Source organism: Lepus europaeus, chromosome 8 (assembly GCF_033115175.1).
Source record: "Lepus europaeus isolate LE1 chromosome 8, mLepTim1.pri, whole genome shotgun sequence".
Classification (NCBI taxonomy): Eukaryota; Metazoa; Chordata; class Mammalia; order Lagomorpha; family Leporidae; genus Lepus; species Lepus europaeus.
Window position 1 is genome coordinate 34,131,610 of NC_084834.1, and position 22,225 is coordinate 34,153,834.

Sequence of the window (22,225 nt, forward strand, 5' to 3'; positions counted from 1 at the left end):
ACTTGGACCATCTTCTGCTGCCTTGCCAGACCATAAGAAGAGAGCTGGATCAGAAGAGGAGCAGACAGGACATGAACCAGTGCCTTTTGGGATGCCGGCGTTGTAGGTGGAGACTCAGCCTACTATGCTATATCACTGGCCCAGGAGATGTGTACCTTATAATTCAGATATCTGTTATCTAAAGATAGTTCAATGAGCCAGTAGGGAGCAGGCTTTCTATTTGGAATTCCAGTTCTTCTCATCTTTCCTGTTCCTTCTCTTATTCCTGCAGGTTCTGCCACGGGCACAACTCCTTCCACGATGTTCTCATTGTCTGACTATATCTCACGTGCAGAAGACCACACCAGCAAGCTCCACTTTGACAGAGATGAGACTGAGAAAACTTGCCGGGTCCTCATCACTGATGACTCCCTCTATGAAGCAGAGGAATCCTTCAGCGTTTCACTGAGCCTACCATTGGGAGGGCAACTGGGAGCGAAATTCCCTACCACCAAGGTGACTATCCTGGCTGATCATGAGGATGGTGAGTTCATTTCCTTCTTCCCAACTCTTGGCAATGGCTGAAAAAGGTGTTTTCCAAAAGCTGTGAGTACCTTTTCAAATACAGATATCACCAACACCAGAGACAAAACAGCAATGCGGGGAGGTTAAATATTTGTATATAACTTTGTTTCTAAAAAGAAAAAACAAGATTTAAGTCAAGCATCTGATTCCCAACCAGGTCCCCAGGAACCCTGGGCTTAGCCACCTGAGGATCCTTCCTCACAACAGGAAACATACAAGTCTTCAGCAGCACTAGGGTGCCCTGGCACTCCATGTGTAGGTGTGTGGGCCCCTCTTCCAGGCTACCTGGCAGAGAGTTTTGGTCCAATCCCTGAGGAGCCTAGCAGAAAAATTCAGCCAGAGAAGAGACTGACATCTTGTTCTTCAAAACCCGCCCTCTCCTCCCATGCACAATAAGAATTATGAAGCCCAGAATTATGTTCCTGTGTTTCAATGGCTCTTTCCAAAAGAACTTTAAAACATACACACATTGGCTGGCGCCGCGGCTCACTAGGCTAATCCTCCGCCTGCGGCACCGGCACCTTGGGTTCTAGTCCTGGTCGGGGCACTGGAGTCTCTCCTGGTTGCTCCTCTTCCAGTCCAGCTCTCTGCTGTGGCCCGGGAAGGCAGTGGAGGATGGCCCAAGTGCTTGGGCCCTGCACCCGCATGAGAGACCAGGAGGAGGCGCCTGGCTCCTGGCTTTGGATGAGCACAGCACATTGGCCACTTGGGGTGGGGGGGTGAACCAACGGAAAAAGGAATACCTTTCTCTCTGTCTCTCTCTTTCTCTCTCACTGTCTGCCTGTCAAAAAATAAAAAAATTAAAATACACACACACACATACACACACGCACACAGGGTCAGGTAATTTTATTGCTAGTCTTGAGCTAGATTAGTTGCTTCAACTCTCAACCATGCCTGTGTTGGGGTCTGAGTGGCTGGGAGTTGAAGTGCTCAGATCTAGGTGGAATTGGACTGGGCTGGCACTATAGATACAAAATTAATGTGACTGCTTTGCGGGTACAGTACAAAGCTTCCTTTGAACTGAGAGCTGTGCCAAGAGATAAAGGTAGATTGAGTAGAGCTTGAACAATGTATATTCTCTGCAGGTGTCCATGGCAAATTTATCCTCTATTATATTGTTCTGTTTGAAATTATGTCTTTAAAACAACTATAGAACAAAGGAAGTGAGTGAGAGTAAAGGGACTTGCTTGTTGTTTGGTCTTCTTAAATAACTTTTCAGTTTTTTAATCGCTATTTTATTTGAAAGGCAGAGAGATAGACACACAGCGATCTTTCACCTATTAGTTCACTCTTCCAGATGCCCACAATACCCAGGGATGGATCAAGCTGAAGCCAGGAGCAAGGAATACAATCTGAGTCTCCTATGTGGGTTTTAGGAACCCAAGCACTTGACCCATAACCTGCTGCTTCCCAAAGCATGCAGTAACAGGAAGCTAGATTGGAAGCGGAGGAGCTGGCACTTGAACCAGGCATTCTGATAAGGGAAATGGCATCCCAAGCAGCAGCATAACCACTGCACCAAATGCCAATCCCACCAAATAGCTCTGTTTGTAGATATTCCACCCTCTGGACAAAATCCCAGAAGTATATAATAGAAAAGCTTTGCTCCATTAAAAAGAAAGCAAGATTTCAAGGACTAAGTTCAGCTCCAAAACATATTTTCACATGCAACAGAAGCTAAGAATAAAACTGGACTCTGAAGTCAAGACTTGCTTCATTGTCTATTTTTGTTTTCAAAAATTTCTTCAATTAGAATTAAGATGGTGATTGTTTTTCTTAAAATAATGTATGTGAATTTTCAGTATACTCCTATATGAAAATGTATAATCTTATTATATTTTCCGCCAAAACAGAGAGATCATGGAGTGCCTACTGGGAATATGAATATTGATTATCAGCTTTACTAGGAAGAAATTGTTTTGGAAAGAGAAATACCACTCATTCTGTCTTATATATAAACATTCTACTGTATTCCCAACAGAGGAGAATAAGAATCTGAATAAATTTAAGTCTAGTTGAGATGTCTGCATGGTCACATGAAATTGATAAATTTGGCAAGTGGAGGAATAAGAAAACTGAAAGTGAAAAATAACCACATGGCATTATGTGGTTGACATTTGCATGACAGATTCAGCTTCTTCTAGTTTCAGGTTATGATAGGATGATGGCTGGAATCCTTGTCTCTTACTGAGAGGTCATTAAACAGTCACATGGACCAAGTGCTACAGACAGAGAAGGTATTACCAGGCAAAGTGGGAAGGAAGAGGAGGAAGTTATTTTACATAATTCTACACGTGTTATTCTACATGCACAACCTCACAGAGCTCTTTCCTTCTATAATCAATTCTTGTTTTTCTGTGGTGATGAAGAATTAATGTGAAAAGTTGAAATCCATAAACATATGGCTTCAAATTCCTTCTCCCCTTACCACATCTGTTCTTAAAGCCAGAATACAGTCTGAGTTACTTTTTATAATGGATCTGGTTGTTGGTTAAAGTAGACAAGTGAAGGAATTGGGAGAGGAAATCATGAGAATCAAAAATGGAAACAGAATGAGAAAGCTTGCATTAGAGCCTGGAGCCTTGGATTCTAAGCAAGGTGTGCGACTCTCTGGGTAAGCTTGGGCGTGTCATCTTGGGCTGTTATCCAGTCCGTGGAATAAGTGGGTTACATGGAGTGACTGTAGGAAAGCTTTCAATTCCAGAATTCTATGGTTCATGAAGTCATTTTAATAAGAGGCTGCTTGTTAATAACACCACTCATATCTATAAAATGACACATCTTATAGACTAAGTTTTCCATTAAAATGTTCTTTTGAACTTAAAAATCATTTGTTAAAAAGTTTTACTCTGGACAAGTATGTAGAGTCAATCACTTAAACATGAACTTGAGTAGTCATGCATGTTAGGCTACCAGTTTTTGTCTTCTATTTTCCCAAAGCTTGCCCCTAATAATTGATTTACTATTGATTGACACACACTAACCTTACCTACAAAGATGCTAGAAGATATAACTAAAGTAATATGTCTATACCTGTATAGTCTTTCATACTTTAATATTTTCTAAGCATATATTAAGATACCTTTTTGATAAGTAACTGCATTATAATTTTACATAATTAAAAGGAAATTTAAGTGAAAATTGTCTCGAAAAATACAGGAGAAAGTAAAGAATAAGGTTATACCACCTTCAATTATTCTTTTTTTTTTCTCAATGAGAAGTTTATTTCCTACAACCTCTTTTCCCAACACTGTTTTAGAATGGACTCAAAACTCAAATGTGTTTCATATACACAGATTTAGGTCATGGTTTCATTTTATTTACACACCTGCAGTCTGAGTGCATATTAATAAACCCGGGATCATATTGTTCACCCATAAACTTTGGAGAGATGCAAACAACATGCTATTTAACAAGCGAACAAAATCTGAAGTAAAAGGGGCTGATGCATTTTGCCAGTCCTCTCAGAGGCTGAACAAACTTTTACATAGGAATGAAAAATGTCCACAGTGAAAATTTACTATGGCCAATACCCAAGAAAACACTCTACATTTGCTCGATTTTTTTTTCAGAAAAATAGAAATGGCATTAAATTACCAGTTTCTTTATGAAGAAGTAGGTACGTAAAAATATTATAGGACAAAGAATGAAGCTTTTTTGCTCACTTATGAAGCAGCGAATTATTTTCCTCTGAGTTTTTGGAATCAAATGCTAGGAAATTGATGTGATGGTGCCTTTATTGGCCACACAAGAAAGACAGATACAGTAAAAGAGTAAAAAATGCAAGCAATTCCTTTGTGACCACTGTTTCCTCACTAACCCCTATACATCCTGGTAAACCACTTTGGTTACCTTTATCTCTCTCTTTGAACTCATTATTTATATTTCAAATAATAAAATTATATCTGTAAATCATGGTGGCCATTGAGACAACAGAAAGACACTAATAAAATCCCAAGAGGAAAAGCAAAACACCTGCATTGAATTCTATTGATGCAGCAGCATTAAATGACCAACAAAGCCACTGTGTGAACAAATTAGTAAAATGAGTTCTGGTGGACTGCTTAGTAGTACCTATATACAAGAAGGTAACTAAATAGAAGTCTTGATACCTACTTCTTGAAGAAATATTTTATCTTTGAACTTTATCCTATTTTTACTTAATCTTTACCTTAGTACCATGTGGTGTTAAATTTTCCCATGTTCAGAGAAGGGAAATTGGAGAAAGATTCCAATGCCAAATAAAAAGGAAGAAAATTAATGCAAAGTCCAGTCCATGATCCAATGTTAGTTTCCAATATTGTTTGAAATTATTTCAGTAGACTCTTCTCAGTAGTTTCTTCATTCAAGAAACATTCACAGTGGTCAGCCCTGTGCTTGGTATAGGACAACGAGGAAACCTTCTACCACTCCATCTTTATTAGACTAGATCATCCTTAAACCCATGAAGGTTTTTTTGGTGGGAAAAAAAAAAAGTATCATGCACAGGGTGCCACTGCTACGATGTAGCAGGTAAAGCCACTACCTGCAGTGCCAGCATCCCATATGGACACCAGTTCAAGTCCCAGCTGCTCTACTTCTAATCCAACTCTATGCTATGGCCTGGGAAAGCTGTAGAAGATGGCCAAAGTCCTTGGGCCCTTGTACCCATGTGTGAGACCTGAAAGAAGCTCCTTGCTCCTGGCTTTTAGTCAGCTCAGCTCCAGCCATTTGGGGAGTGAACCAGCAGATGGAAGACCTCTCACTCTCTCTCTCTCTCTCTCTCTTTCTTTTTCTCTGCCTTTGCCTCTATGAAACTCTGCCTTTTGAATAAAAAAAATGTACAGAAGATAGGAGATTATTAGCTCAGTGTAAACAGCTAGAATTGCTGCAAAATTTTGTGAGCCGGTCACTGCTCCTAATTACTGGAGCCAGGTAACTTGCATTCAGATTCTATAACATTTCTGGAAGAGCAAACACTTTGCTAAGCTTAAACTATAGCCTAGAATGCACATGTGTGATTATGCATGGGCATTTATGTGTAATTTTTTCATGAAGTCACACTGAAACATCATAATTTAATGAAAAAAATAGGCATCCTTTCCATAGCTTCCGAAATGATTTTGCTTGTGTTGTTCAATTCTTAGCACCCATGAGATCAGAGATGTTTCTTATTTTCATCACTTACAATGTTAATAATTAATAAAAATATGCCTTCAAAGCATTCTATTAGCATCATAAATAATACAAAGTTATTTCAAAATCAACATGTTTACATTAAGTTGTTCCTTTTCCAGAACTTAGCTCAGAAATATGTCATTCTACTGACATATGCTAAATTCACCAAGTATTTCTAGAGTGCAGACTCTTTATTTGCCATTTCTCATGTAAGAGCATCATCATCAGAGACAACTGAGAGCAATGATGAGCCAAACAGCAGCTGATTGCAGTCAATTCTCACCCCAGACGTCTGAGATCCCAGGAAGCTACTTCCTAAGCAGGAAATTGTTTGATGAGCATGGGATCTTTTTTAAAGATTTATTTCTTTCTTTGGAAGGCAGAGGTAGAGAGAGAGAGAGAAAAAGAGAGGTCTTTCATCCATAGATTCACTCCCCAAATGGCTGCAACAGCTAGAGCTAGGTCAGTCTGAAGCCAGGAGCCAGGAGCTTCTTTCCAATTTCCCACACAGGTGCAGGGGCCCAAGAACTTGAACCATCTTCTGCTGATTTTTCAGGTGCATCAGCAGGGACCTGGATTGGAAGTGGAGCAGCCAGGACTTGAACCAGCACCCATATGGGATGCCAGCACTGTGGGCAGCAGCTTTACCTGCTATGCCACAGTGCCGGCCCCTGAAACTATTTTTTTCACATCATACAAAGCAGCTGACTGTGCTACAGATGTAACCAGGCTCACCTAGCCCCCTCTGCTGAAGCTAAACTTGGTCGCATTCCATTAAAGCCTGACTCAATCAAGCAAGTGTCCCAAAACATCTCAATCCCCATGGTCACAATGAACAACATTTCAGACCAGATATTAGTCTGTAAAACATTGAGGTGGGACTTCTTCCCTCCTTCATGTTCCCTGTACTTAGCAACTCTCAGGTGAATGACTTCTGTGTGCAGCTGCTCCTACTTCAGTCCCTAGACTAGAGATAGTCACAGATTTTCCACTCATGATACTAATAGTTCTGTTGCACAATACCATTTTATTTTGACTTTGAGGAGCCAATGACAAAGATTTTTAGCTACCAAATAATTATAATATTTTGGAATACTTTTGTGAAATGATAATTGCCCTAACTCAATTTTTAAGCATTAAGCATTTATAAAAGTCTGCTTTTTAAACATTTATTCAACAGGCAGACTAAGAGAGCCAGAGGGAGACACACACATACACACACACAGAGAGAGAGAGAGAGAATCTTCCATTACCAGTTCACTTCCCAAATGACAGCCATAGCCAGGGTCAGGCCAAAGTCAGAAGCCTGGAATTCCATCTGGGTCTTCCACATGGCTGGCAGCCAAGTACGTGGGCCATCTTTCACTGCCTTCCCAACTACATTAGCAGGGAACTGGATCAGAGGTAGAACAGCCGGAACTCAAACCAGTGCTCATATGGGATGCCAGCATCACAGGCAGTGGCTTAACCCATTGCACCACAATGCTGGCCCCAAACCTTTATCAAATTCTAATGTGTGGTGTAATCCAGGCCATAATACAGCTGTCATTTTTTTAACTTTTATTTAATAAATATAAATTTCCAAAGTACAGCTTTTGGATTACAGTGGCTTTTTCCCCCCCATAACTTCCCTCCCACCTGCAACCGTCCCATCTCCCGCTCCCTCCCCCCTTCCATTCACATCAAGATTCATTTTCAATTCTCTTTATATACAGAAGATCATTAGCATATATTAAGTAAAGATTTCAATAGTTTGAACCCACACAGAAACACAAAGTGTAAAGTACTGTTTGAGTACTAGTTATAGCATTAATTCACATTGTACAACACATTAAGAACAGAGATCCTACATGGGGAGTAACTGCACAGTGACTCCTGTTGTTGACTTAACAATTTGACACTCTTGTTCATGGCATCAGTAATCACCCTAGGCTCTTGTCATGAGTTGCCAAGGCTATGGAAGCCTTTTGAGCTCGCCAACTCCAATCTTATTTAGACAAGGTCATAGTCAAAGTGGAAGTTCTCTCCTCCCTTCAGAGAAAGGTACCTCCTTCTTTAATGGCCCTTCTTTCCACTGGGATCTCACTTGCAGAGATCTTTCATTTAGGTGGTTTTTTTGTTTGTTTGTTTGTTTGTTTTTTGTTTGTTTTTGCCAGAGTGTCTTGGCTTTCCATGCCTAAAATACTCTCATGGGCTCTTCAGCCAGATCCAAATGCCTTAAGAGCTGATTCTGAGGCCAGAGTTCAGCTGTCATTTAGTTAGTAATAAAACATATGCCTTATAAAATTGGCTGTTCTTAAAAACATTGGGAAAAGTATATGCTCATTTTCCAGGCTTAGGATTTTTTGTGTGTAATTTGCCACAGCCTGGACACTTGTTAAATACCAAAAATATTCCCTTTATTTTGGACTATGCAATTTTCATCTTATAGAAAGCATATTTTCACTGAGGCCATATGGCCAATGATCTAAAGATGTATGAAAGGTGTTCAGGGGTAAATTTTAATTTTTCCATTTAGAAGTGGGATAAAGCATGTTATTCTCTTCAGCTAGACACTGGGAAATGTTTGCTCCCTTCAACAAATGATTCACCTGAAAAAATTACCTTTGTAAACACAGCTGCCCTGGAGTGATGCTGAGACAAGAGGGCGCACAGAGGAATAATGGTACCCAGGCCTCGGCCTTACCCTGCCATGGAGCATCAGCTCCCTGAGGGCTGAGGCCACAGTGTGTGCCCAGTACATGTTTGCCGAATGAATGCATGGCGCATTGATATTTGTTCATCTGGCTTCAGATGGTAACGTCTACTTGTCCTGTGTTAGAAGCAAGATGAAAATGGGGGCACAAAATCAGAAAAATATGCCTGTTCTCCACATAAACACCTTGTAATATGTCCCTGCTTATCTACTGAAGACTTTCTTCCTAATTTCTAGTATGTTATTTGAAAACTCTCATAACCTGTCACATAAGAGGATGGATGTCCAGCCTTGCAGAAGGCTGCAAGTTGTATCCTGAGGCAACAAGATTTGCAAAAAGGTGCATAAAATTTGCCTATAAAGATAGCTGGAAAACATTTAAGATTAAGATTTAAGAAACATTGCAAGGAAAAACTGTATATAAACAATGTGCCACTTGGTGAAATCAGCACACTGAATTTTTAATTTTTTTTAAATTTATTTTATTCAAGAGGCATACAGAAGAGGAAGAGGTGGGAGATCCCATCCACTGGTTCACCCCACACATGTCCAGGAGTCAGGAACTCAGTCCAAGTTTCCCATGTGGGTAGCAGGGACCCAGCCAACTTGAGCCATCCCCTGCAGCCTCCTAGGGCACGTATGAGCAGGAAACTGGAATCAGGAGCAGAACCAGGACTTAAACCCAGGTGCTCTGACATGGATGTGGACATCCCAAGCAGAAGCTCCACCGCTGCACCAAAAGCCCATCCCTGCACTTTTTCAAAATGTTGTAAACACTGTTGCTGTGGACCAAAGTAAACGTCAACTCATAAATATTTTAAAACCTTGGAAGACAAATCACTGTGCTATAAAAACTGAGGCAACCACTCCGAAGATACCATATCACTATGCTTTATAGGGCTAATATTATAATGCAATTGCTACAGGCTTTTAATGTAGCGAAAATCTTAATTTAATTTCTTATGTTCAAATTTGAAGTTGAAGACAGAAAATATTTTTCTAAGTCATTACCCAATATCTCAAGAACAAGGATCTTAGGAACGTGAAGGAGAAGAGAGCATCCCCAGAACGAAGGGACCTGTGGCCACCACCGCTTACAGCAATGATGACTGCGCGGCCAAGAGGGGTTTCCCAGCCACAGGGGTTGGCTGTGTGTGGTCTTTGCAGCCTCCATGGTATCTTAAGCTCTACCGCATTTAGTGAACAAAGACATTTAACCACAGACACTAACAATGATTTCTGTGGTCAGCTTGTTAACATTTAACAAACATGGTTACTTTCACATTGTTACATTAAATTTATTTTAGGTTTTATGCAGAGTCTTAAAGGAAATCGTCTGCATTGTTAGACTTGGTGAAACCACTGAAACCATGTGGAATGATTAAAGGGCATTTTCTATGAAGTTGCTCCTGTTGCTGCGGTCTGTACTCCCGACTCATCTGGATACTATTATAACTCAGAAAACATGAAGGTCAACCACTGGATTTTTGACTAGCTTCCCAAATGATACCCCTCTTTTCAGAAGAAGCACATCTTCTGGAGTGAAAATCTTCCACCCCTCATGCCATGTGTAGATAGCTAGTCTTGTGTCTGGAATTATTCCTCAAAATGCCTGCTCTGCTATCCACCAGACCCTGGTCTCTGCTTTTGGACTCAAGACTTTCTGTGGAAGCGAGAGAATCCCAGCCCTGTTAGATCACCCTCTTCCTCGATTTCATCTGCTCTGGACCCTCCAATTTCTATGATTTTCCTTTGCCAGAGGAAACCATTTTAGATTGATATATTCCTTGGACACCAGGCCTTGCCCAACTGGCTGATTCTCCATGGATAGATTAAGCTAAGATCTATCTCCACATCTCCTCCCCTAACCATAGTCCTCCAATACCACCTTAACAAATTATGGAGATGACATCCTGATACAGGAGTGTTCTCTGCACCAGGGAATCATTTAAGCCAGAGGGACCTCAAAGGTCATCTGTCCCAATGCCTTTATTTTACAAATGAGGAAAGCAAGGCATGAGAATTAAAGAGCTGTGTGCGCATGTCCACTCTAAGTCAAGACAAGGACAAGCTGAAAAGCCCATTATCTCTAGTTCCTAGTTCAATTCTGTTTCTCTTGCTCCATGTCCCATAGCCTCTCTGATAGCCAGTTACTTACCTTCCTCTTGAAAACTCCTGTTAGACTAGAATGTACTACTCAGAAGAAAGCCAATCCATCGTTAAATATATTTAATTAACAGAATGCCAAAATTGTATTCAAACAGCTACTTTCTGAGCAAGATGTCAGAATAGGAAGCTATAAACACTCCTTCCAAAAAAAAAAAAAAAACAAAAAAACACTCCTTCCTCTACAGACACACTAATTCAATAGCAAAATATCAACCAATTCCCTTTACAGAAAATCCAGCAACTAACTGAGAGGAATCTATACCCAGGGCAAGTACAAAATGAGCTACACCAAAATAGGTAAGGGAGTTCAAAATATTCTTTCACCAAAATCTATTGGCACAGTCATACAACTAGGAGGAAATCTCCGGCTCCCAGATCCTCTCTGTGGATGAACAGGAAGAACAGGAGCTCATATCAATGCTCTGTTTTTCCTGTGGCCTGCCCAGTAACTCTGGCTTCTGTCTAGCCTCTCTTTGAGCACTGACTATCTGATACGTTACAGATGTCTGGGGTCTGAAATAGCAAACTAGCACATGACATAGCCCAGCACAACAGGAGTGGGCAGGAAAAACCTGCTTTCACCTTCTACTTTGGGAAGGAAGGAAAAGATTTGGCCATGTATCAGGTTCTGGTATTTTGCTGGGGCCTGTCCAAGACCTTAGCTTCCATCTAACTGCCTCTAAGTGCTGATGTGACCCAGCATACTCTAGATGCAAGAGTCTACCTACAATGGACTGAATTTCTGTGTCCTCCAAAATTTTTCTGTTGAAATCCTAATCCCTGAAATAACAGTATTAGTAGATGGGCCTTTGGGAGGTGACCTACATATTACAAGACTATAATAATCAAAACAGTATAGTACTGGCATAAAAACAGACATATCAACCAATGGAACAGAAAGAAAACTCCAGAAATAAATCTATACTGACTCCTTCCCTCTCTCTCTCTAACTCTCCCTTTCAAATAAATAAATAAATAATTTAAAATAATACTATCCCCTATAACATAGCCAGTATGTTTTTTTAGCAAAAATTGTAAAGACCAGAGAGAATGAGATCATATATTTAAAGTGCTAAAAGAATCCACAAACTAAGAATACTATATCCAGCAAAACTATCCTTCAAGAAAAGAAAGACTCTCCCAGCAAACAAAAACTAAAGGAGTTCACCACCACTAGATCTGCTTTACAAGAATCATAAGGAAAGTTCTTCAGCTTGAAATGAAAAGAGAGTAAACAGCATTAAAAAAGTCTAAAACCCATTGTTAAAGGTAAATATATAGACAAATACAAAACAAGGTATTATTCTACTGTTGAGTAAATATTTTAAGTCTAGTATTAACATGAAAAAGCAAAAGTATTAAAAATAGTGGTAACTAAAAATATGTTAATGTATACACAACAAAAGTAGGCATAAATTGTCACATCAATATCATAAAGCGTTGTGAAAGACAGATGGAGTAAAAGCGTGGAGTTCCAGCTCAGAGACCATTGTGAGCAAAGATAGAAGCTCAAGCGTAAACTCAAGCATGCTATGTTGGGTGCATCATGAGCTCTTTGGTGCAACTGGGACACAGAGCACAGAGTGGACGACGGTATCAGATGATTCCAGGAAATAATGAACTCAGGTCAGCAATCTTGTATGCCATAGTAAAACTTTTAGAAAAACTTTCCTCAGCATCAAATACCTACTGATATATTCTGAGAAAATAATACTTACTAAATCTGACTTCTATCCTCTAAATTTTTTATTTTAATCCAGATATGCTTTTGTATTGCATTATGTCTACAAAGTCGTCACCTCTATCACTAATGTTCCATTTGATGGGGTCAGGGGATCGTTCCTGTATGCTGAAGCTGCTTCCTGATGTTTACCGTTTTTTGTCTCCAGATGTCTCAGTTCAAATGAAATGCATCCATCTCAAAACCCCTTTTGTCGCAGAGTATGTCTAGGGTAATAGCAACACCTTGTGTTTCAAATAGTCGGCTAAGACCACAGGCTACTTTTCAGAGCAAAGTGAAAGTAGATAGCTTGATTGCTTGGTCAGATCTTCATGTTCTCATTGTCAACGTGTTACTCCTTGTAGAAGATGCACATTTCCCTCCCATTCTCCCTGAAGCCTGGCGCACATCCTGATCCCTTTAGCACTGCCATCCAGGGAGCCACTTCCCTGCCCCTCAAGGGACCCTTTCTGGCATCTCAGCTCACAGGATCCCACCTCCCCACTGGGACTCCTGTCTCCCTGTGATCAGCAAAAGCCCTGAGAAAAGGCACCACAGTGGTCCTTGAATTCAGAACCCTGGCTTGACTGTCACTCAACAGAAAGAGACTTTTCTCCTGAAGAAAAACATCCCTACGTTTCCCACCCTCTTTTCTCAAATGGTAGCTTCTTCTATACCACAGACAGCTCTTACAACAGGAAAACGGAGACAATTCCAACTGATGGTATCTCATAGCACTTCCCACAGACAGCTCTTACAACAGGAAAACGGAGACAATTCCAACTGATGGTATCTCATAGCACTTCCTGGTGTCAAAGTCATGGCATGTGATTCTTTGTCTTGGCTTTTTGTGTGGTTTGGGTTTGTTCACCTGTGCTATACATGAAAGAGAATGTGGTGTCTGTCAAGTCCAGCAATGGTGAGAAACACTCAGGATCCCACTGTAGAGTATGTCTGGGAGGCAGAAGCATTCTGTTTGTGATTCCTTGTTTCCCTAGAACCTGCCCTGCACTTTGGTCATGCTGAGTATCATGTCGATGAGCATGCTGGCTATGTGGAGGTGTGTGTCTGGAGAAAAGGCACTGATCTTTCCCAAGCATCATCTGTTACCGAGAACTCCAGGAAGACAGGGAAGGATTCGGCAGAAGGTGAGAGAAGAGATCATTTATAGAAGAGATCACTGTCATGATGTGTAGTTGTGGTGGGGTCTAGACTGTCAAGTTGTAAGCATGCCTGGTCTTTGTTGATGGGATCTGGCTTAAAGTTCCTTCTACCTAAGCACACAGACAGTTTGTATAAGTAATGACTTCTGCTGTTTACAAGACAAATAGAATAGGCAGACAGGAGCCTTTTCTATTCATTCATCACCCACTTGTTTGTCAAGGACTTAAATTAATTTTCCAAAGCTCAGAATATCTATAGACACTTTAAGTTACTCATAAATGCTGTTTCAGATGAAAGTAATCCATGGTGGCTGAGCAAGTCCTAAGTCCTGGAAGACTCAAGCTTCAAAGTGTAGGAAGTTTTTTACTTTTGACTCAAGTATTTTCCTTGGCATCCTCGTATCCCACTAGTGTCTGTTTCCTGATATGGACGATGGAGGCCTACCTGGCAGCCAGGCCAGACAATCCTGGACATCACTTCCTCTCCTGAGGCTGTCACTTGCTTTAAAAAAAGGGACACCTCCCCTGGCACTGATACTTACGTTTTCTCATTCTCACCTGCATCTGGGATCTTTTGGGCTGGGCTCAAGCATAATTCAGGTCTAGTGTCATATACATCCAAAATCCATGAGACTCTTTCAACCTATAAGCAAAGTAAAAGCAAAGACTGTGAATTATACCCCACCACCCAAAGACCTTAGTAACTGATGAGGGGTAGAGAAAAATGCACACTTATTTATGAAAATGTGAACCCTGCTTCCTCATGTACCATAGAAAATAGACAGCTTGCACTTGGAAGAACTGACACATTATATGCTATCAGTGAATGTATCACAGTGCATTGTATATGAAACCAGAATTAATCATTACTAGTTTCTTTTCTCAGTTTCTTCCCTTTCTTATTTCAATTTTCAGAGAGGGTCATTTATGATATTTGTAGGAATATCATATAGATAATAGTGTGTTCTCCTTGTATTCTATCAAATGGCAGACAATCTCCATTTAGCCCATTACTGGTGCTATTAACTTTGATTACTGGTTAAGATAGTATCTTCCTACAATGAAGCTTCTCCATAAAGAAGTTACTTCTTTTCCTTTACAATTAATAAGCATTTTATGAAGAAATGCCTGGAAATGATGTAAATAGTCTGTTCCTCAGGTTATCTTATATTATTTATGTCACTCCGGGATTTCTATTTTATTCTACTGATTATCATTTATTGCTATCACTACATTTGATGACTTTTCAAATAAGAAGCAAAGAGCTTTATGGTCAGCCTGCAAAACACGCTCAAGAGCAAGGCAGAGAACTGCAGAAACTTTCTGGCTGGGTGTAAGTTATCAGATTAAATCAGATATCTGGCAAAGGTGGATAAGTGGATAAGGTTAAAAATTAAAAAAAAGGCAAATCCTTTTCTTTCAAATTGAAGCCACCTGCAGAGAGCCTTCGGTACAAAATCAGGGCCTCTGTGGCAGTGCTGGGAAGATGTGCTTGAGGCAGACATGGAGGGCACAGGGGAGGATGGCATATGAGCTTGGGATGAGGGAGCATTTGGCATTGGTAAGATATGGAAGTTGCCCTTTGGTGGGATCCAGTCATGATTCTAAAGTGCTGAGTGCAAGGGAGAATGCTGCAGACTTGATGGGACCTCTTATTTTTCTCTGAGGGGATAGTTATAACTGTGAATCCCAGTCTCACCAGTGTCTTTTCCCTTCCCACCAGCTGGAATAGATTACATTGGCATCAACAGAAATCTGGACTTTGCTCCAGGAGTGGGCATGCAGGCATTCCAAGTGACAATCCTTGACGACGTGGCACAGTCCATTTTGGAGGGTCTAGAGAGGTTTGAACTCCTTCTTCACATGCCTGTGGGTGCAGTGCTTGGAGAACCAAACAAAACCACCGTTTTCATTACTGACATCAACTGACTGAAAACAGGGTACTGATTGCACCTTTGAAAGACTTCAAGGAGGAGAAAACAGCCAGAACATGTCTCCTAACAACAGAATGAAACCCCATTGTTTTTCGATCTTGGCAACTCTGGGATATCAATAATATTGTCCTGTCACTGGTGTTATGTTCTGTTGATGTGTGCAAATATAGTTTATGTGACCGCATGGAGATAGATAATAAATAAATAGAGGATTGAGCCCACAAAGAATGAGACCCTGCTGTTGTTAGCCTTTCTCTATTCTGTTTCTCAGACTCATGAAACTCCTTGTCTCCGATTAGATCAATAATCTCTTTACTCATTGATGACAGACTTGAAGCACTTTTTGGCTATTTACATATATACATATGCGTGCATATATATACATATACATATATTCATCCTCTTTTGGATGAATGTGAAGACAATGCCCTAACTCAAATATGCAGATAAGCCTAAAGCTCCTTCTGGCCAATTGTTCAATTTTTCTCCCCAAGTCCAAGCCACTTAGATAGGGCAAGCCTGTTATTGACTCTCCCTTCTATCGTACTCTTTTGTAACTGCCCAATTCGTTCTTAAATTAACTATATATACAGTATATAGTATAGCATATACATATAGTTGTTTATATATAGATAGATAGCCATTGGTATGCCCCAATAGATACCATAAAAATCAATGTTTCCAAATTATTTTGAAAATCACACCTTTGTGCACCACCATTATCATTTAGGTCTTTCTGTTGCAAACTATTTAAATTTGGTTTTGGACATTATTTAACCTATTCTTAAGCATTCATCCCAAGTGTAGAGGAGGGGATGAGAAGGCTTTGTCTGTAACCTTGGCTGAGAAATCCTTATCTACCACAAGCCCAGGTTTTGCTTCCTTGATAAACTTCAGTTTCTCCAATCAGAGAAAAAATTTCCTAAGCCACCTCATAACTCTTAACCTTGCTTCTCCTTCTATAAAATGAGAAATTTGGACTCCATTTCTGTTAGGATTCTGTCTAGTTCTGACTCCTGTGAGTACAAATCTATTTTTTTAAACATTTTAGGCTTTTATTCAGTGAGATAAATCATAGGAAAGAGATAGCTTTATCTAAGAGAGAGTTAAATCTGGGTTCATACTGAGCACCAGGAACCAGCCTCGTGGAGGAGCATCTAGGCCAGGAAGCCTAGGGAGGGTGGCCCGAAGGCCACGCGCCTTGGAGGTGCAGGGCTGCAGCAAGCCCCCTCCTGGCAAGAGGCCAGGGAAGAAGAGAAGCACATGAGTACAAATCTATTAACAGAAATAATTCTCCCTCACCCTGCAAATTGCCCACCTAACAGGGTTAAAACTCAAGTAAATTCAACAAATATTTATCAAGATTCTTCTTCAGGTCAGGGAGAAATGGATCCTTCATAAATGCTAGAAAACAGTCACGGAAAAGCTACTGTGTGAACCCTGACAACTGTCATATACACCCAACAGGCCCACAGATGTCCTGGGCCAGTGGCCAAATGAAGCACTGCCATGAACATCCCACTGAATACCTGTGTGCCCAGGGGAAATTCACACTGCCATTATGGGGAAAGCCAGGGAAAGTTTTGTTTAGACCTGAAATGGATTGGATTAAGATGGCAGAGTAGGGAGGGAGCTTACTGCTCTAGTATAGCAGATAGTTTAAAAAACATGGAGAGAGTACAGTCTCAGGGAAGAGTTAGGGAGAAAACAGTGGAGGAAACTCCATACAGAATAGAAGGACACAGCAGACCTACTCATGGAGGATGTTGACATGTACACATCAGGACCCCAGCAGCCAAGTGCCCCTGTACTAGCTTTGGAGAGCAGTGAGACCAGACTGCAGCAGCCCAAGCCACTGGTGATGAAGCTGCAGGAAAAGCCTGGAAGGAATCGGGCTTGCAGCCCTGTGGGGCATTGTGTACTTTCCAAACCAGAGAAGAAAAGAGAGGACACATTTTTCTCTCCTCAATCACCCTTCAACGTTGTCCTGTAACAAGCCAATTGAGAGCAGGTACCGTTTTAGACATGTAACAGCTGCGCCAGCTTGTATCCAGCAACCAGCCAAGTGGAGACTCCAGAGTCCAGCAACGAGAACAGACTGGGGCTGGGTATGCATGACCGTGGGAGGCTTGTGTGCCAGGACTGTGGAAACACTGAGACGGCAGAGTTTTAAAAACATTGAGGCTGTGTGGGAAGCCTCAAGGTGTGGCTGAGACTTTGGGCAACCACTGTGGGAGGCTCCACACCCTCAGGGCTCCCTGGTTCCCTGGTGAGGGACTTTGCCAGGGAATCTGCTTACACCAAGGACTGTATAGACCCTTTGTGTGTCCCCTGCAGAAGTGCAGACAAATATTATACCCACTGGGGCTAGGGCCCAGGTACTGGTCTCCTTTGAGAAGAGGAAATGAGCTGAGTCTATACCAATAGAACAGAAAAATCTCCTGATTAAAAATAAATAAAAAAAAAAAGAGGAGATTTACCACATGGGTGTCACCTTAACACTGCCTTTACCCTAGAGCACTGAACAGAGCTCCCTGGCCACACCCACCATATACATCTAGGTATTTCCTGAAACCAGACACTGTACTAATCCACAGTCATAGTTAAAAAGATGAAAGCCACCACAGCAAATAAACAAAGAAGAAACCAACATGTTTCTCCACAAATGCTGGATAATAAAAGTACCAACTCAAGAAACAAGAATAAGTAACACAACATGATGTCCCTAAAAGAATACAACACTTTAATACTATAATGTGAAGATGAAGAGTTTGAAGAAATGCCAGAAATGGAATTCAAAAAATTGATCATAGAAGTAATCAGAAGCAAATGCATGAACTAATGACATCCATACATTACATGAAAGAAAATTTCTCCCACGAAATTGAGATATTAAAGAGAAAGCAAAATGAAATCTTAGAAATGGAGAATTAAATAGACCAAATAAAAAATGCAGTGGAAGGCCTTAACAATAGAATTGGTGAAGCAGAAGAAAAAATATCACAGGAAGTTATACAGTCAGACAAAAAACAAGAAGAGGAAATTAGAAAACTAAAAAACACTGTTGGGAATCTACAGGATACTATAAAAAGACCCAAGTTCTAGGAGTTCCTGAAGGCGTAGAAAGAGAGAAAGGATTAGAAGGCCTTTTTAGTGAAATATAACAGAAAACTTCCCTAAATTGAAAAAAGAAAGTGACATCTAAGTACAGGAAGCACATATAACTCCTAATAGACATGCCCAGAAAAGATCTTCACCACGACACATTGTAATCAAACTCTCCACAGTAAAACAGAAAGAAAAGATTATATGACGTGCATGAGAAAAAAATGCCAGATTACTTTCAGAGGATCTCCAATTAGACTTACAGTGGATTTCTCATCAGAAACCCTACAGGCTGGGAGAGAATGGTGTGATATAGTCCAACTCTTAAGAGAAAAAAACAGCCCAGAATACTGTACCCTTCAAAGCTTTCATTTACCAATGAAGGTGAAATAAAGACCTTCTATAACAAACAGAAATTGAAAGAATGTCACCACCTGGCCATCCTCAAAAAAGATGCTTAAGGATGTGCTGCACACAGAAACACAGAAACATGGTCATCACTGTGACAAAAGGTAAAGGAAGAACATTTCCCAGTAAAAGTACAAAGGAAATCCAAAGCAGAAAACAGGAATATTTATGGAAAAATGGCAGGGCCAAGTCATTACTTACCAATAGTCACCTTGAATGTAAATGGCCTAAAGTTTACAGTTAAAAGACACAGACAGGCTGAATGGATAAAAATAAAACCCATCTATTTGTTTCATAAGAAACACAACTCACCAACAAAGATGCACACAGACTGAAAATGAAAGAATGTACAAAGATATTCCATGCTAACAGAAACCAAAAATGAGCTGCTGCAGCCATCCTAATATCAGAAAAAAAAAAAAAAAGATTTTAACACAAAAACTGTTAAAAGAGACAAAGAAGGGCACTGTGTAATAATTAAGGAATCAATTCAACAGGAAGATATGACTATTATAAATGTATATGCACCTAATTACAGGGCACCTGGCTATTTAAAAGAAAGGTTTAAGATATCTAAAGGGAGACATAAACTCCAATCTCCAATACAATAGTAATGGGAGACTTCAAATCCCCACTTTCAGCAATGGACAGATCAATCAGACAGATACTCAGCAAGGAAACAACAGAGTTAATCAACACAATAGACCAAATAATCCTAGCAGATATATACAGAGCCTTCCACCCTACAGCCATAGAATACACATTTTTCTCACCAGTGCATGGAACTTCCCACATGCAGAAATATGAAGCAAGACCCCTAACTTACACCTTATGTCCCGTCCCGCGGGACATCAACTAGGGCCAAGCACCTAGAAGGAGGAATGAAAGGGACAGGAGACACAAGGAAGGCAGCAAGACAAGAGTTCTGATCAAGCTGCAAAGTTTATTTTTTACACAGGGGTTTATATACTTAGGGGAAGCAGTAGGGGTTGGAAAAGAGGAGCTGTTTCAGGATCTGTTCAGGGTTGAAGGTCAGGTGGCAGGACATAGTTATCGAAAGCAGGCACATGTTATCTTAACCACAGGATGTTCTTTAGTTATCACAGAATGTTTCAGCCCTCAGGGCAAGAGGCTATGCAGGCACCTTTCCACGCCTAGAGCTATGAGGAAGGGGGAGAGTGTCCCCAACAACCTTACACAAAAACCCATTCAAAATGCATTAAATATCTAAATCTACAACCTGATAACATCAGATTATTAGAGAACATTGAGGAAACTCTGCAAGACATTGGCACAGGCAAAGAGTTCCTGGAAAAGAACCCAGAAGCACAGGCAATCAAAGCCAAAATTCACAAATGAAATTAAATCAAATTGAGAAGCTTCTGTACTGCAAAAGAAACAGTCAGAAAAGTGAAAAGGCAACCAACAGATTGGGAGAAATTATTTGCAATCCATGCAACTGATAAAGGATTAATAACCAGGCTATATAAAGAGATCAAGAGGTCAGCGCCATGGCTCACTAGGCTAATCCTCTGCCTGCCGCGCCAGCACTGCCGGTTCTGTCCCAGTTGCTCCTCTTCCAGTCCAGCTCTCTGCTGTGGCCCGGGAAGGCAGTGGAGGATGGCCCAAGTGCTTGGGCCCTGCACCCCATGGGAGACCAGGAGGAAGCACCTGGCTCCTGGCTTCAGATTGATGTAGCGTGCTGGCCATGGAGGCCATTTTGGGGGTGAACCAACAGAAGGAAGATCTTTCTCTCTGCCTCTCTCTCATTGTCTAACTCTGCCTGTCAAAAAAAAAAAAAAAAAAAAAAGAGGGAGAGAGAGAGAGATCAAGAAACTCCACACCAACAAAACAAACAACCCAGTGAAGAAATGGGTGAAGAACTTACACAGATGTTTTTCAAAAGATGCAACCCAAATGGCCAACAAACACATACAAAAATGCTCAGGATCACTGGCTGGCAAGGAAATGCAAATCAAAACCACAATGAGGTTTCACCTCATCCCAGTTAGAATGGCTTTCATACAGAAATCAACAAACAGATGCTGGCAAGGATGTGGAGAAAAAGGTACCCTAATTCACTGTTGGTGGGAATGTGAACTGGTAAAGCCACTATGGAAGACAGTATGGAGATACCTCAGAAATCTGAATATAGCCCTACCATACTACCTAATCATCTCACTCCTGGGAATTTACACCAGGTAAATGAAATCAGTAAGCAAAAGATTTATCTGCACCTCCATGTTTATAGCAGCTCAATTCACAATAGCTAAGACATAGATAAAGAAGTTATGGGACATATACACTATGGAATACTATACAGCAGTAATATTTTGCAACAAAATAGATGAATCTTGAAAACATCATACTTAGTGAAATAAGCCCATCCCAAAGGGACAAATACCATATGTTCTCCCTGATCTGTGATAACTAACAAAGCACCTAAAAGGAAACCTGTAGAAGTGAAATCAACATTATGAAGGACTTGAACAGCCCTTATCTTGACTGTTGAGGAACATTTTTTTTTTTAATTTTTATTTTTCCTTGATATCATTGGTTGAACTCTTTACTTTACAAAGAATTAATCATATGTGTATAAAGGCAATTGAAAATAGATCCCAGTAAAAAAATAAGAGTGGGAATAAGAGAAGAGCTTTGCAGTTCAAGACATATTCCCACGGAGTTACCCTTAAGGGTAAAGCTAAAACCTTGCCATGGGATTCCAAATCCCATTAAGCTGGATGGTACTAATGCTATCTTATGTGTTAAACTGATCATATTAAGTGTGTAACTGGTCATATATTTAGGATTAAGTGTTAAAGGGATCCAAAATTAAGAACAAGTGTCTGGTAATAACATTAGATAAAATTAAAAAGGAGAGACTGTTCCAACACAGGAAGCAGTTCACAGAGCAGACTCATAGAATGACAAATACCCTAAACAGCACTCTGACCTCAGAATCAGCTCTTAAGGCATTCTGATCTGGCTGAAAAGCCCATAGGAGTATTTCAGGCATGGAAAGCTAAGACACTGTGGCAAAAAAAAAAAAAAAAATTAATTCTCTGTGAGTGAGACACCAGGGGAAAAAAAGGGACCATCAGAAGGATGTATTTTTCTCTGAAGAGAGGGGAGGACTTCAACTTTGCTTATTGCCCTGTGTAAATACTGACAGAGATTGTGGACTCAAAAAGCTTCCATAGCTTTGGAAGCTCATGTTGAGAAATGAAGAATGGAATGGGAAAGGGAGAAAGGGGTGTGATGGGAGTGGGGGTGGGAGGGAGGGTATGGGGGAAGAACCACTATATTC

The 22,225-nt window shown here is 40.6% G+C and overlaps 1 protein-coding gene across 1 annotated transcript in view; it reads left to right on the top strand.

Moving 5' to 3' along the window:
* The window catches only part of FREM3 (FRAS1 related extracellular matrix 3), an 86,258-nt gene extending 70,858 nt beyond the window's left edge, over nucleotides 1–15,400 (top strand). Inside the window, 3 exon segments of the mRNA XM_062198889.1 lie at nucleotides 270–523; nucleotides 13,307–13,456; nucleotides 15,195–15,400. Coding sequence (XP_062054873.1) covers nucleotides 270–523; nucleotides 13,307–13,456; nucleotides 15,195–15,400 — 610 coding nt within the window.
* The last annotated feature ends 6,825 nt before the right edge of the window (nucleotides 15,401–22,225 follow it).